At 44.6% G+C, this 13,771-nt stretch overlaps 1 protein-coding gene across 2 annotated transcripts; it reads right to left on the reverse strand.

Moving 5' to 3' along the window:
- Positions 1-980: 980 nt before the first annotated feature.
- SLC7A3 (solute carrier family 7 member 3) lies at positions 981-6,357 on the reverse strand. 2 transcript variants are annotated; one of them, XM_043570287.1, is made up of 12 exons: positions 6,160-6,357; positions 4,781-5,180; positions 4,227-4,385; positions 3,866-4,043; positions 3,549-3,661; positions 3,200-3,422; positions 2,886-3,025; positions 2,683-2,785; positions 2,278-2,438; positions 1,924-2,090; positions 1,466-1,574; positions 981-1,364 (listed from the first exon to the last, which is right to left on the reverse strand). In XM_043570287.1, exons 2-12 carry the CDS (start codon positions 5,148-5,150, stop codon positions 1,234-1,236), a joined length of 1,854 nt encoding a protein of 617 aa, XP_043426222.1. In that variant the 5' UTR covers positions 5,151-5,180; positions 6,160-6,357; the 3' UTR covers positions 981-1,233. The 2 variants fall into 2 exon arrangements, with proteins under 2 accessions (XP_043426222.1, XP_043426223.1); XM_043570288.1 differs by lacking the exons at positions 3,549-3,661; positions 3,866-4,043 and having other exon boundaries at positions 6,160-6,356.
- Positions 6,358-13,771: the final 7,414 nt, after the last annotated feature.

Consider the following 13,771-nt stretch of genomic DNA (forward strand, 5'->3'; position numbering starts at 1 on the left):
GGATATACAAAAGCCATTCATATTGTCTCTGCTGTATTTCACAACCCCCTATACGCTACCCTCCAGCCACACTGAACTACGTGTCATACCTCCAAATACAATCTGCTCTTTCACCATGCACATGGCTTTGTGCACACTATTCACTGACAAGTGAACCCTTCCCTCAGTCCACTTCAGAAATACCTATTCAAGACTTGGGTCAAGAACGTCCTTTGTGCTTCTGTAGCACTCAGCACTTACCCTGCCCTGGTCCAGGTCACATTGTTTCATGTTCACCTGCTTGTCTCCTCCTCTGGATTTTGAGTTCCTTGAGGGCAGGGACTGTTTTATTCACGTTTATACCCCTAGGACACAGCATGGGGCCTAGCATTTTAATAAGAGCTCCACGTATGTTTGTTGAAGAAATGGACAAATAGTTCATGGTGTGAGCAAAGCTCTGACCTCTGTTCCCTTACTACTTCTATAGCAATCACTATCTATACATACATAGATAGTATGTATGTATACTATCCTTTACCAGTCCTTTACCAGTTACCCCCCTATTGTCCACCCCTCCTCCCGGCAGTACCAAATACCCCAGCCAAAATTTCTGTTGCCCAGGAAATCACAAGAGTCTGGGTCTGGTCCAACTAGAAGGGGTGGAACCAAAGACAATGGTCTCAGTGTAGGTCCCAACCAATGCCAGTGTTGAGATCAGAGTCCACCCCCAAATCCCAAAGACAAGTGTTGCTGTCCTACTTATTTAGAATCTAACCTTTAGTACAGCAAGAGGGAAACCTATCTCAAGATCGTTCCTTCAAGTGTGACTAGACTTGACAAGTGGTCCCACCACCCTCCTCAAAACCTGAGCCAACAAGAAACACACACAGGCACAAGATACTTTTGTGGTGACTGGAGTGCACAGAGGACACTCATCTGAAGCTCTCCACATGGAAAGTCAGGCTCCACATCATCTCTAGCAAGCAAAGAACAAGACATAGTTTCTTTTTCTAGTTTCTTTTAATAATAACTTTGTAAAAGCCAGTAAGCAACTACAGACACAATTGAGAAGTAGACCAGTATAAAAAAAAAAAAGGAATGAGGCACAGCAAAGACACATCTTTCACTCCACAATAAATACAGAGCTCTAGTGTTCCCCCACCAACATCCCATGGGAGGCCTAGCTTCCCATGTGCTCAAGAGTACTCTTCATTATTGTTCAGGGGGACCAGACAGCATTCAGGTATGACGATGTCAAATCGAAGGTGTACAGGCACTGCTGAGATCAAGGTCTAAAGTTTTGGCTCTAGACTTGAGTGGAGGTTGGTCACTCTTAACCTCTTCCAGGCTGTGGTGGATCCCATAGCCGAAGTAGATAGCAAACCCTAGTGGGGAAAGGTAGCTGTGAGGTAGGGAAATAGTGACCTGTAAAGGCTTAATAGGTCTCCCTACTTGAGACCAAGAGGGAAAAGCATTGGATACCTACCAATCAGCATCCAGACCCCAAATCGGGCCCAGGTGCCAGCTGTCATCTGCATCATAAGGTAAACATTCACAAAGATGCTCATTAGTGGGAGAAGAGGCAAAGCAGGTACCTGAGAACAAAGCAAAATCTCCTTTGTAGATACCATGCGGTGACCTAGAAAGAGATCCCTAACCTACTGGGGCCAGGAAAGGGAGGGTTCAACTCCTACTCATATTGTGTATTTCAATGCCCACTCACTGAATGCACATCGTATAGGACTCCAAGAATACAACGTTTGGGGAAATAGAACTGGAAAGGAACTATGGAGGGTGAGAGAAGAAGTCATTGGCCTAGGTATCTCCTGTATCTTTCCTTTCTTGTCCAATGAAAGAACACTTACAAACTCCATTAGATCACAAGGCATCTGGAGCCTAGTCTTCTGACATGGGTTGGTAGGTGGAAAGAAAGAGGTCATTTACCTTAAAGTGAAGGGGAGTGGAGCTCTGTGGCTGTCTCCAAATGACCCCAGTGATCCCAGTAATGAGCATCAGGAGCAGCACAACCACTGCAGTCCACACTGGGTCTCCAGAAAGCAGTGGAACGGGCCACTTGGTCAGCACGAGGCAAAGAAGAGTCAGCAGCAGAGCTTCAAGGGTCAAGTTGAGAAACATCAAAACCAACTCTTGAGACCAACACGTTAAGACATTAGGCCACCCCGTTCCAAGGAGGGTCACCGTTCTCTCTAGGCCGACCTCGGCCACCAAATGCCACACCCTCTCTCCCCCCATCATGCTGACCTCAAAGCCACCCCAGAGAAAATTTCTATCGCTCACCAACCAATGAGGAGCAAACATAGACAACTTGGCCAGAGAGTGGAGTGGGATTGGAGTTGAGTGGACAAAATAGTCCCTGTAGGGTCAGCTTCTCGGCTTCAGCTGTCTTCTCCTCCTGCAGCTCCACCTGATCCTCCTCATTCTTCACCTCAGACTGATACCTGAGGCAAGAGTAAGAAGGCAGTATTAGGAACAACCCTTAACCACTTGAGCATCTTCTCGCAGGCAGCTCTAGCTCCCACATAAGCCAGAAGGGTGGAAGCTCCTTTTGGTGGGGAGGAATATCCATATTCCTCCAGGAGACTCAGGATAACGAAGGCACAGGAAGGAGGAGGGAGAACACATCCCCATCACTCCTCATCCAAGAACAAAAACCCAAATCCTAGCTCACAGAGGGAGTCTCACCTGAGGATGAGGACACAAACAGCCACCAGGGAGTAAGCAAGCAGGGTCCCAATTGACATAAGGTCCACAAGATCAGCGAGCTCAAAGAGGAATGCCATGAATGCTGGAATTGATGGGCAGAAAGCAAGATGTGAGGGAAGCAAAGAGCAAAGTTGAGGGAATCAGTCAAAGAACGAGGGGAAGGACAGAGACAACCATTTTACCTGCAACAATGCCAGAGACCACAGTGGCCACGAAGGGGGTGTGTGTGCCGCTGTGGATCCTGGCGAGGACACGGAACAGGAGGCCATCCTCTGCCATCGCATAGATCACCCGAGGCATGGGGAACATAGAGCCCAAGAGGCTGGAGGGAGGAATGCCAGAGTGGCGTGAGGTGACTGCAATCTCTATCCCCTGAGCCTGTGAGATTAAGGAGTCTCCCCCTTCTCCTCACAGCCCTTTTAAGGGTTCTTCTCAGGTACCAAATGTTCAAGCCTAAGGCTCTGACCGCAGAGGAGAACAAACGTTTACCACTGACCTGGTAGAAAGAGCACAGAGGGATCCAATAGCCACAACATAGCGGGCAGGGGCCCATCCAGTGTGGAGAAAGGCCTCCGGCAAGGGGCTCTCAGGTTGAAGCTGGTAGTAAGGCATCATAAGCGTAAGTGCCGAAGAGACACCAAAATATGCCAAAAAGCAGACCAACAGTGAAATCACAATGCCCACGGGGATGGAACGTTGGGGATTCTTAGCTTCTTCGCCTGCAGGAAGGGGCACAAGTTTCTGAATCAGCTAAGCAGGTTTGCTTCTCTGCCACCCCCAATCTGCATGCAAACTGATCATTCGCTGTGTCCAAGCCCCAGACAGAACCAGCATGACTGTGTTACCAGTGGTAGCAATACAGTCGAAACCAACAAATGCATAGAAACAGGTAGCTGCTCCATGGAGAATCCCCTCGAGGCCGAAAGGCACAAATCCTCCAGAGCCCAGAGGGCCCAGGCTAAAGTGGAAGAAAAGGGTGGAAAAGGTAAAAGGTGTGTTCAGCCAACTCTGTGCCTTTTCCCTAATGCCAAACTACTCAGCCAGGTGCTCAAGACCTAAGCTCCCATTCCTCCCCAACCCAATCCTGAATGCCTTAGCGCAGACGCCCCTGGCTCCCCATCATGCTCCCAGCTCCGAATCTCCAGAGAGTGAATCTCCTAACCTATAAGTGTTATTGAGTCGAGCCACGGTCAGTTTGTAGTCCTCTTCTGTGAGTTTCCAATTGTGCAAGTCCCCCTTAATGAAGCCAGAGATGATGACAAAACCAAGAACCAAAAGGTTCACCACTGTGAACACTTTGGTAACCAGGGCTGACTCACTGGCCCCCAGAGCCAGCAATCCTGTGGGAAAGAGGCAATCAGAACTCATGAAGTCCTCAGTCCAAGATTTGTTTCCCCGCCTCAGTGCACACCTTTCCTGCCCAGTGTCTCTGCTTTCTCACCATTATCACCTCCAACAAGCCCTTCTCATGCTTGGTCCCTCCTAGCCCTGCCTCCCACCATTAACCCTGTCTTTTCCCTCACCGGTGAGCAACAACACAAGGCCCAGAGCAAAGAAGTCTGGATATTCCGCGAGGACATAGGGAACATGCAGTGAGATGCTCCCTTGCAGGGTACGAGAGATGTGGTTCCCAATCAGGTTGTCGAAAGCCGAGCTCCAGGCCCGGGCCACACTGGCTGTACCTGGTAGAGCAGAGGGAGAAACAGGGGGTCAAGTTTCCTCCCTCCCCCAAACCAGTCACACAAATAATCCCTACTGTTTTCATCTATTCTTACTTTTTTTAAAGTAGGCTCTACGCCCACCGTGGGGCTTGAACTCACAACCCCTAGATCAAGAGTCACATGCTCCAACGACTGAGCCAGCCAGGCACCCTTAATCTTACTTTTTAAAAACCCAAACCAGTTAATTAAGGAAACCAGGGCAGAGATAAGTAGAAGGAACAATTTCTCCACCACACCTTCAACCCTTCCAGCCCCATAACAAACACATTTAAGGGTATTGGAGTCCTGTGAATGTTGAAGACTACATCACTTCACCACTTCCTGATTCGAAGCCCCTCCCTGCCCCACCATCTCACCGATGACATAGGAGAGGATGAGGTTCCAGCCAGTGGTGAAGGCCCAGAGTTCACCCACGGTGACATAGCTGTACAGATACGCAGAACCAGAACGGGGAACTCGGGCACCAAACTCCGCATAGCACAGTCCAGCCAACACAGAAGATAGAGCGGCCACCAAAAAGCAGATCACAATGGATGGTCCAGCTTTATCTTTGGCCACCTCGCCAGCCAAGACATACACGCCTGCACCCAACGTGCTGCCCACACCCAGGGCCACCAAATCCAGAGTGCTCAGGCATCTGGCAAGGCGAGTGTCTGCCATGCCAGGCTCCAGGGTACGTCTGCGTACCAGCTTTTGACCAAATCTGCGAAGTGCGTGCCACAGCATTCTAGCTGGAATTGAAGAGGATTCTAGGATCTGGTGAGAAACAAGACAAAAGCCCTTCAATAGGGCTCATTATCCCTAAGCTCTAAGAGCGCATTACAATACACACTCCACCAAGCTCAGGAGCGATGGGGGGGATGGGGAAGATATTCAAGTCTCTTCCTCTAACCTCAGTTTCTTCCTTTAACAAGTAGGAAAAATAATACCTCACAGGTTTGTAGGAGTAATTTGCAGAAAAAGCAGGTGAAAGATCCCTATGATACAGTGGCCTGGCACCTCATGGGTGTTCAGTCAGTATCCGTCTCTTTCTCTGACGGAGAAACTAGGGTTTATCCTAGACCCCAACCCAGAAACCATGGAACCTGTTCTGTGTCCGTTTTCTGGCCTGTGGCTGTTTGGGAATTAAACAAACTCATCCCAGGAGCAGCCAGCAACTCTGGGCAGAACGCCCTTCTCACATCCACTCTCCACGTTCCTTTTCAGTGCTTATCCCAAGGGCTACTTAATAGGCAAGGTTCCCAGATTGCCCGGAGGGAGGAGAGGACCGACCTCCACTGCTGATCAAAAGTGAGCACCGACTCAATTCCATCCCTACTCACCCTGCCCACACCGTGTAAACCGTGCTACTGTCGCCCAGGGGAGTAAGCAAATGTTCCCCCACTTCCTCCCGCCTTGCTAGGCTGACCAGCAAGAATCAACAGTGGGGCGGGGCTTCGACATCTAAAGATTTGGAGATGCACCCAGAGGGGCCCCAGAGCAGCCTGAAATTGCTCGCACTAGAGACGGTCCCACCCTATGCCCCCTAACTCAGCTCCCAGATTCTTATGTCCCCGTTAGAAACGGTCTGGGGCTGAGGTGGAGACGGGAACCTTGGTTCTTGGGGCCGGGGTCTCGCCAGCAACAGGTCACGGCCGCGTTGATATAACTGCATGCTCTGGATGCCAGAGAATCCTAGGTATGCCCAGACCCTCGCCATCCCCTTCCGACACACTTGTCGGCCCCCAAGGCTTACCGGAGAGCTGTTGCAAGCCCAGGGAGAGGAGAGTCTCAAATCGGGTTGGGTGAGGCTGAGTTAAACCGAGTTGGGCTGGGGCTAGCGACTTCAGGTGCTCAGGCTTCAAAGCTGCTGCTTGGGGTCGTTGCGCGCCCAGCGCCCCCTTATATATATCGGGAGGCGGAGCCGGTAACGTCATGGAATCCCACCCCTAATCCTCCCTACACCACCTCTCTGTCTCTCTTTCTCTCCCTCTCTCATTCATTCACTCCTTGGCTTTGCAAAAAGGACTGCGTGCGGCCTGAGACTGCTTCCCACTTGCAACAGCAGCCCGGCATGGCAAGGAGCGAGACAGGGGTCGGGGGTGGGGGGTGGAGGGTGGGGTGGAGGGTAGCCTTTTCCTATTCTCCGCGCTTATAGTCAGAGCAGGACAGTGAGACTGGCCTGGCCGGAGACTCCATGGGATTTTCTACCTTTATGCCTTAATGGTCAGAATCTGTGATTGGTGGGAGTGGGGGAGGGGGAGAAGTGGAGGAGGAAACAGCACAGGAAGTCTCCAACTCCCACTCCCTCAGTCTTCCTTGCCTTGCTTTTCTACACGAGGTTTCCTCACCTCTAAAATCTTTCCCAAGGACTATACCAGATTATGGACAGCCATCTGACTCTGATCTCTCAGCTCTCACCCTCAGCTGTGGGTATTTCTATTACAGTCAGCAAGAGAATGGAAGATGATTTCAACCACCACAGATAATTAATCCCATTTAGATTTTCAGGCCCCAGTCTCTCCATGGTGTATTTCTGGCTGCCTATAAATGTTAAACTATTAAATATGAAATAGTAACAATATTGAATTATTGGAGGAAAGGGTGTGTTTAATCCCATTTTCCTGATGAGTAAACTGAGGCTCAGAGGCATGACTCATCTGACATCACACCATAATTATTTGTTGACCATCTTACTGATAAACCTGGCCTATTAGACTTCAATGCCTGCTTCCTATAGGTACCATACTTAATTTGAATGCATGAGAAAGGTGGCAGCGGGCGCTTGGGTGGCTCACTACCTGCCCAACTCTTGGTTTCCGCTGAGGTCATCATCTCACAGTTGGTGAGTTCCAGATGCTGATCATTCATCAGGCTGCCAGCTCACCAGGCAGAGCCTGCTTGGGATTCTGTCTCCCTCCAACCCTCTCTGCCCCTACCCCATGCACATGTGTGCTATAAATAAATAAATAAATAAATAATAAATCAAATAAACTTTTAAAAAATGCACAAGCGGCGCCTGGGTGGTTCAGTCCGTTACACATCCGACTCTTGATTTCCGCTCAGGTCATGATCTCACCGTTTGTGAGTTGGAGCCCCACATTAGGCTCTGTGCTGACAGTGAAGAGCCTGCTAGGGATTCTCTCTGCCCCTGCCTCTCTAAATAAATAAATAAATAAAGCTTTTAAAAAATGCACAAGAAGAGGGGCGCCTGGGTGGCGCAGTCGGTTGAGCGTCCGACTTCAGCCAGGTCACGATCTCGCGGTCCGTGAGTTCAAGCCCCGCGTCGGGCTCTGGGCTGATGGCTCAGAGCCTGGAGCCTGTTTCCAATTCTGTGTCTCCCTCTCTCTCTGCCCCTCCCCCGTTCATGCTCTGTCTCTCTCTGTCCCAAAAATAAATAAACGTTGAAAAAAAAAATTAAAAAAAAATGCACAAGAAGAGGAGGTGTGACAGCCAGCAAAACCAAACAGGGAGAAGCACCAGCATTGGGACAGGCCTTTTTTTTTTTCTTTAATTTACATCCAAATTAGTTAGCACATAGTGCAACCATGATTTCAGGAGTAGATTCCTTAGTGCCCCTTACCCATTTATCCCATCCCCACTCCCACAACCCCTCCAGTAACCCTCAGTTTGTTCTCCATATTTATGAGTCTCTTCTGTTTTGTCTCCCTCCCTGTTTTTATATTATTTTTATTTCCCTTGCCTTATGTTCATCTGTTTTGTCTCTTAAAGTCCTCATATGAGTGAAGTCATATGATTTTTGTCTTTCTCTGACTAATTTCACTTAGCATAATACCCTCTAGTTCCATCCACATAGTTGCAAATGGCAAGATTTCATTCTTTTTGATTGCCGAGTAATACTTCATTGTATATATATACACCACATTTTCTTTATCCATTCATCCATGGATGGACATTTGGGCTTTTTCCATACTTTGGCTATTGTTGATAGTGCTGCTATAAACATGGGGGTGCATGTGTCCCTTCAAAACAGCACACCTGTATCCCTTAGATAAATGCCTAGTAGTGCCATTGCTGGGTCATAGGGTAGTTCTATTTTTAGTTTTTTGAGGGGGACAGGCCCTTTTAAGCTAGGAGTTTCTGGGAAACAGAAGAGCTGAAGAATCAAAGAATGATCAAATTTGGTGTCAGACCCATAATCCCATCCAACTTAGTCAGTTCTTACTAATAATGGAGCAACAAGGGTTGTGAAGGTGTGGTTCTCCTCCATCAAGACAAGGTATTAAAAATGGACCCAAATAACCCTGCTCCCTTTTACATCATCCATTATGAATATGTCACCCATGAATCTGACTAAAATCTAAATCCTTTTATTTATTTTTAAATCGTTTTAATGTTTACTTATTTTGAGAGAGAGACACACACACACACACAAAGTGTGAGCAGGGGAGGAGCAGGGAGAGAGGGAGACACAGAATCCGAAGCAGACTCCAGGATCTGAGCTGACAGCACAGAGCCCGAAGTGGGGCTTCAACTCACGAGCCGTGAGACCATGACCTGAGCCGAAGTCAGACACCCAACTGACTGAGCCACCCAGGCGCCCCTAAAATCTAACTCCTTTTAAAAGCAATTGGTATTTTCAGCTAGCTACATCTCCATTTTGGCATTCCATAAGTATTTATTGAGCACTGACTATGTGTATAAGCAGCTAGTATAGCAACGAAAAGATTACAAAATAAACAAAATAAAATCCTTGTCAGGGCGCCTGGGCGGTTCAGTTGGTTAAGCATCTGACTCCTGGTTTTGGCTCAGGTCATGATTTCAGGGTTCATGAGTTCTGACAGTGGGGAGCCTGCTTGGAATTCTCTCTCTCCCTCTCTCTCTGCCCTTCCCTGCTGGTGCTCTCTCTAAATAAATAAATAAATAAATAAATAAATAAACAAACAAACTTAAAAAAAAAACCAATAAAGTCTTTACCAAAAATCTAGTTAGGGAAATAAAATACACACAATATGATTAAAACAGTTTTACATAATGGTTAGGAGTGGAGTCTTTGGAGTTAGATCTAGGTTAAAGTCCTTGTTCATCCACTGTGACCTTGAGCAAAATTATCTTAACATCTCTGAGCCTCAGTTTCTGGATATAATATACATATTTCATAGGGTTGTTGTGATGCTTAGGTGAAATTATGAAGTCAATACTTCATGCCTGGCACATGGGCAGTATTCAATGGAAACTTATACATATTTAGAATAATATATTGGTGTGTAATATATATTAGTGTATAATCATCTGGCTGCTTAGATTAGCTGATTGATTCGACTATGAGATTGACAAACTGGTGTTGTAAATATTCAGGAAGAGGATATCAAAACAGACTGGAATACATAAAGAAGACCTCTTAGTTTGTAAGAGGTTGAGAAGAGGTTGGCAGGGAACTTAAGGTGAGCCTTGAAGGATGAAAGGTGGATGAGCTCTGGACCTACAGAGGCATGAAGTAGCATAGACAAGCTTAGCAAGTGTAGTGTTTGTTAGTCAGCAGTAAAAGATAAGATTGGGTAATGGTCCACTCCCTCTTGGAGTAATGGGTGTCATAAATTTATTATCCAATATGTAAACGGTAATACTTACCTTTGGTCATAAACTCACACAAGTGAAGTCGAACAGTGGACTTAATAAGTACTCAATTATTCAATAAAAATTTGGTTGATGGAGTCACGTGGGTGGCTCAGTTGGTTAAGTGTCCGACTCTTGGTTTTGGCTCGGGTCATGATCTTAGGGTTCATGAGTTTGGCCCCTGCATCAGGCTCTGTGCTGACAGTGTGGTGCTTGCTTGGGATTCTCTATCTCTCTCTGCCCCTCTCCTGCTTGCTCTCTCTCTCTCTCTCTCTCTCTCTCTCTCAAAAATAAATAAATAAACTTCAGAAGTTAAAAAAAATTTTTGGTCAATGAAATAGAAGCATCAGGAGGTGCCCTCCAATCCTAGCATTCCCAGATTTTGTGAACAACTATCACCATTGACCTATCCATCCCTTTCATGAATTTGTAGAATTCAACTGTATTTCCTTCCACAGCTTTTATATTTCCAGAAATTCCATGGTGCCCTCAATTATTATGGACTTCCTCCAACTTCAATATCTCTTTCTTGTAGTACAATGGCCAGGTGTGAACACTAATCTTTTTCTTTAAAGTAAGCTCTACACCCAACATGGGGCTTAATATCAAGAGTCACATGCTCTACTGACTGAGCCAGATGCCCCCAAACACTAAAGTTTTTGTTTGTTTTTATTATAAAAGAATTTAACACTAATGAAAACTGCAAAAATTCACTAATAATTCCTAACAGACCAACTCTCTATATTTCTGTATGTTCTGTAATGATCTCTCTTTGTTGTTATGGTCTTTGTCTATATTCAGTTATCATACAATTTTGCATTCCCTTTTTTTCATGATCAAATATTTTTTCTAATTACTACTTCTGTTCAAAATTATCATTATTAGTAGTTGCATCATATTCCACAGCATTGATAAAACATTACTTATTTAACCATTTAAACATTTATTCAGGTTGTTTCCAGTTTTCCTTTATTCTAAGAAATACCTTCATTAACACAATGTCTCTATTTACTTGAATTCCTTTCTTAGGCTTCATTCACAGGAGTGGAAATATTGAGTCAAACATAATGAAGATATTTATAAAATTTGATACTTGTTACAGTGCTTCACCAAGGGAATGTTTTTTCAATTTAGAGAGCTATCAGTCATGTTAGAGTAAACCAGCTTTACCACAATTCCATCAGCATAGCTATCACTTTAACAAGTTATTTGCTACCAAAATAAAATTAGAAAGAAATTCATTCTGTTTGTAATTAATAAACAGTTCAGTAAATGTTCACAAAACAAACATACACACAAAAAAATGAACACACACATGTAACAGCATCCACATCAAGAAACAAAACATTATCAGGACGCCTGGGTGGCTCAGTCAGTTAAGCGTCTGACATTGGCTCAGGTCATGATCTCATGGTTTGTAGGTTCGAGCACCAATTCAGGCTCTGTGCTGACAGCTCAGAGTATGGAGCCTGCTTGGGATTCTGCGTGTCCCTCTCTCTCTGCCCCTCCCCTGTTCATGCTCTGTCTCTCAAAAGTAAATAAACATCAAAAAAATTGAAGAAACAAAACATTATCAGTGCCCCAGAAATTCCTTTCATGCTTCCTTCCAGTTACTACTCCCATCCCCAACAAAAGCAACCTCTGTCCTGACTTCTAACAGCATAGACTTTTATAAACCTGTTTTTTGTACCTTATATAAATGGAATCATACAGTATGTACTCTTTTGTTAAGATAAAATTAACATACCATAAAATTCACCCCTTGTAAAGTACACAATTAAGTAGTTTTTAGTATCATCAGGGCTGTGTATCTATCATTACAATCAATTTAATTTAATTTAATTTAATTTAATTTAATTTAATTTAATTTTAAAAACATTTTTCTTTTTTTGTTTTTTAAATATTTACTTTTTGGGAGAGCACAAGTGGGGGAGGGGTAGAGAGAGTGGGACAGAGGATCTGAAGCGCGCTCTGTGGTGACAGGCTGACAGCAGCAAGCCTGATGTGGGGCTCAAACTCACAAACAGCAAGATCATGACCTGAACTGAAGTCAGATGCTCAACTGACTGAGCCACCCAGGTGCCCCTACAATAAATTCTAGAACATTTTCATCATCCCAGAAAAAAAAAAAAAACCTTTTCCTATTCCCAGTTTTTCCCCATTTCCTACCAACCCCTCACCCCATCCATTCCTAGGCAACCACAATTCTACTTTCAGTCTCTATAATGTGGCTGTTCTGGACATGTCACATTAAATGCAATCATACAGTATGAGATCTTTTGCGAACCAGATTTTTTCATTTACCATAATGTTTTAAAGGTTCATCCACGTTGTACCATGTTTAATAAGCACTTCATTCTTTTTTATTGGCAATTAATGTTTCATTGTATGGAAATACCATATTTTATCTATTCATCAACTGATAGACATTGAGTTGTTTCTGGGGTTTTTTGCTATATGAGTAACATTGCTATGAATATTAGTGTACAAGTTTTCCTGTGGACATGTTTTAACTTCTTTAAAGTACATACCCAGGAGTGGAACTGCTGGATTGTATGGTAAATCTGTGTTTAACTTTTTGAGGAGCTGACAGATTGTTTTCTACAAAGGCTGTACCACTTTACATTCCCCCCCCCCCAGTAGTGTATAAGAGTTCTAATTACTCCACATTCTCACCAATACTTGTTATACACCATCTTTGTAATTATAGCCAACCTAGTGGTTGTGAGGTGGTATTTACTGTGGTTTTGATGTGCATTTCCCTAGTGACTAATGACATCGAGCATCTTCTCATGTGCTTATTGGCCATGTGGATGTTTTATTTGAAGAAGAACCTGTTAAAATATTTTGCCCTTTTTTTTTTTTGCATTTTTTAAAATTTTTTATTTATTTATTTTTGAGAGAGAGAGGGAGAGGCAGAGGAGACAGAGACAGTCCCAAGCAGGCTCCACGCTGTCAGTGCAGACCCTGACTCAGGGCTCCAACTCACAAACCTGTGACCTGAGCGAAATCAAGAGTTATACACTTAACCAACTGAGCCACCCAGGCACCCCTCTTTTGTCCATTTTTAATTGGGTTATCTTTTAGTTGTCGAGTTTTAAAAATTGTTTATATTGTCTAGACACTAGATCCTTAGCAGATATAAGATTTGCAGGGCACCAGGCTAGCTCAGTGGAGCATGTGACTCTTAATCAGGGAGTTATGAGTTTGAGGCCCATGTTGGGTATAGAGATTACTTAAAAACAGAATCATTTTAAGTAAGCTGTTTGCCGAACATGGGGTTTGAACTCACAACACTGAGATCAAGAATCGCATGCTCTATCAACTGAGCCAGCCGGCCACTCATTGCTAACATTTTTGCCCATTCTATGGGCTGTCTGTTCACTTTCTTTATAGTGTCTTTTGATGTACAAACGTTTTTAATTTTGATGAAGTTCAATTTATTTATTTTTTCATTGCTTCTGCTTTAAGTATCACACGTGAAAAAACACTGCGTAATCCATGGTGACCAAGATTTATGCCTATGTTTCCGTCTAAGAGTTTTATGGGGTTTTTTTTCATATATTTAGGTCTTTGGTCCATTTTGAGTTAATGTTTGTACAAAGTATGAGATTGGGGTCCAAATTCATTCTTTGGCATGTAGATATCAAGAATTCCAATACCACGTATTGATAAACTAATCTTTACCCCATTAAATGGTCTTGGCACCCTTGTCAAAAATCAATTGACCACAAATCCACAAATGAGGATTTACTTATGGACATTCAATTCTGTTCCAATGACATATATGT

The sequence above is a fragment of the Prionailurus bengalensis genome, chromosome X, assembly GCF_016509475.1.
Source record: "Prionailurus bengalensis isolate Pbe53 chromosome X, Fcat_Pben_1.1_paternal_pri, whole genome shotgun sequence".
NCBI lineage: Eukaryota > Metazoa > Chordata > Mammalia > Carnivora > Felidae > Prionailurus > Prionailurus bengalensis.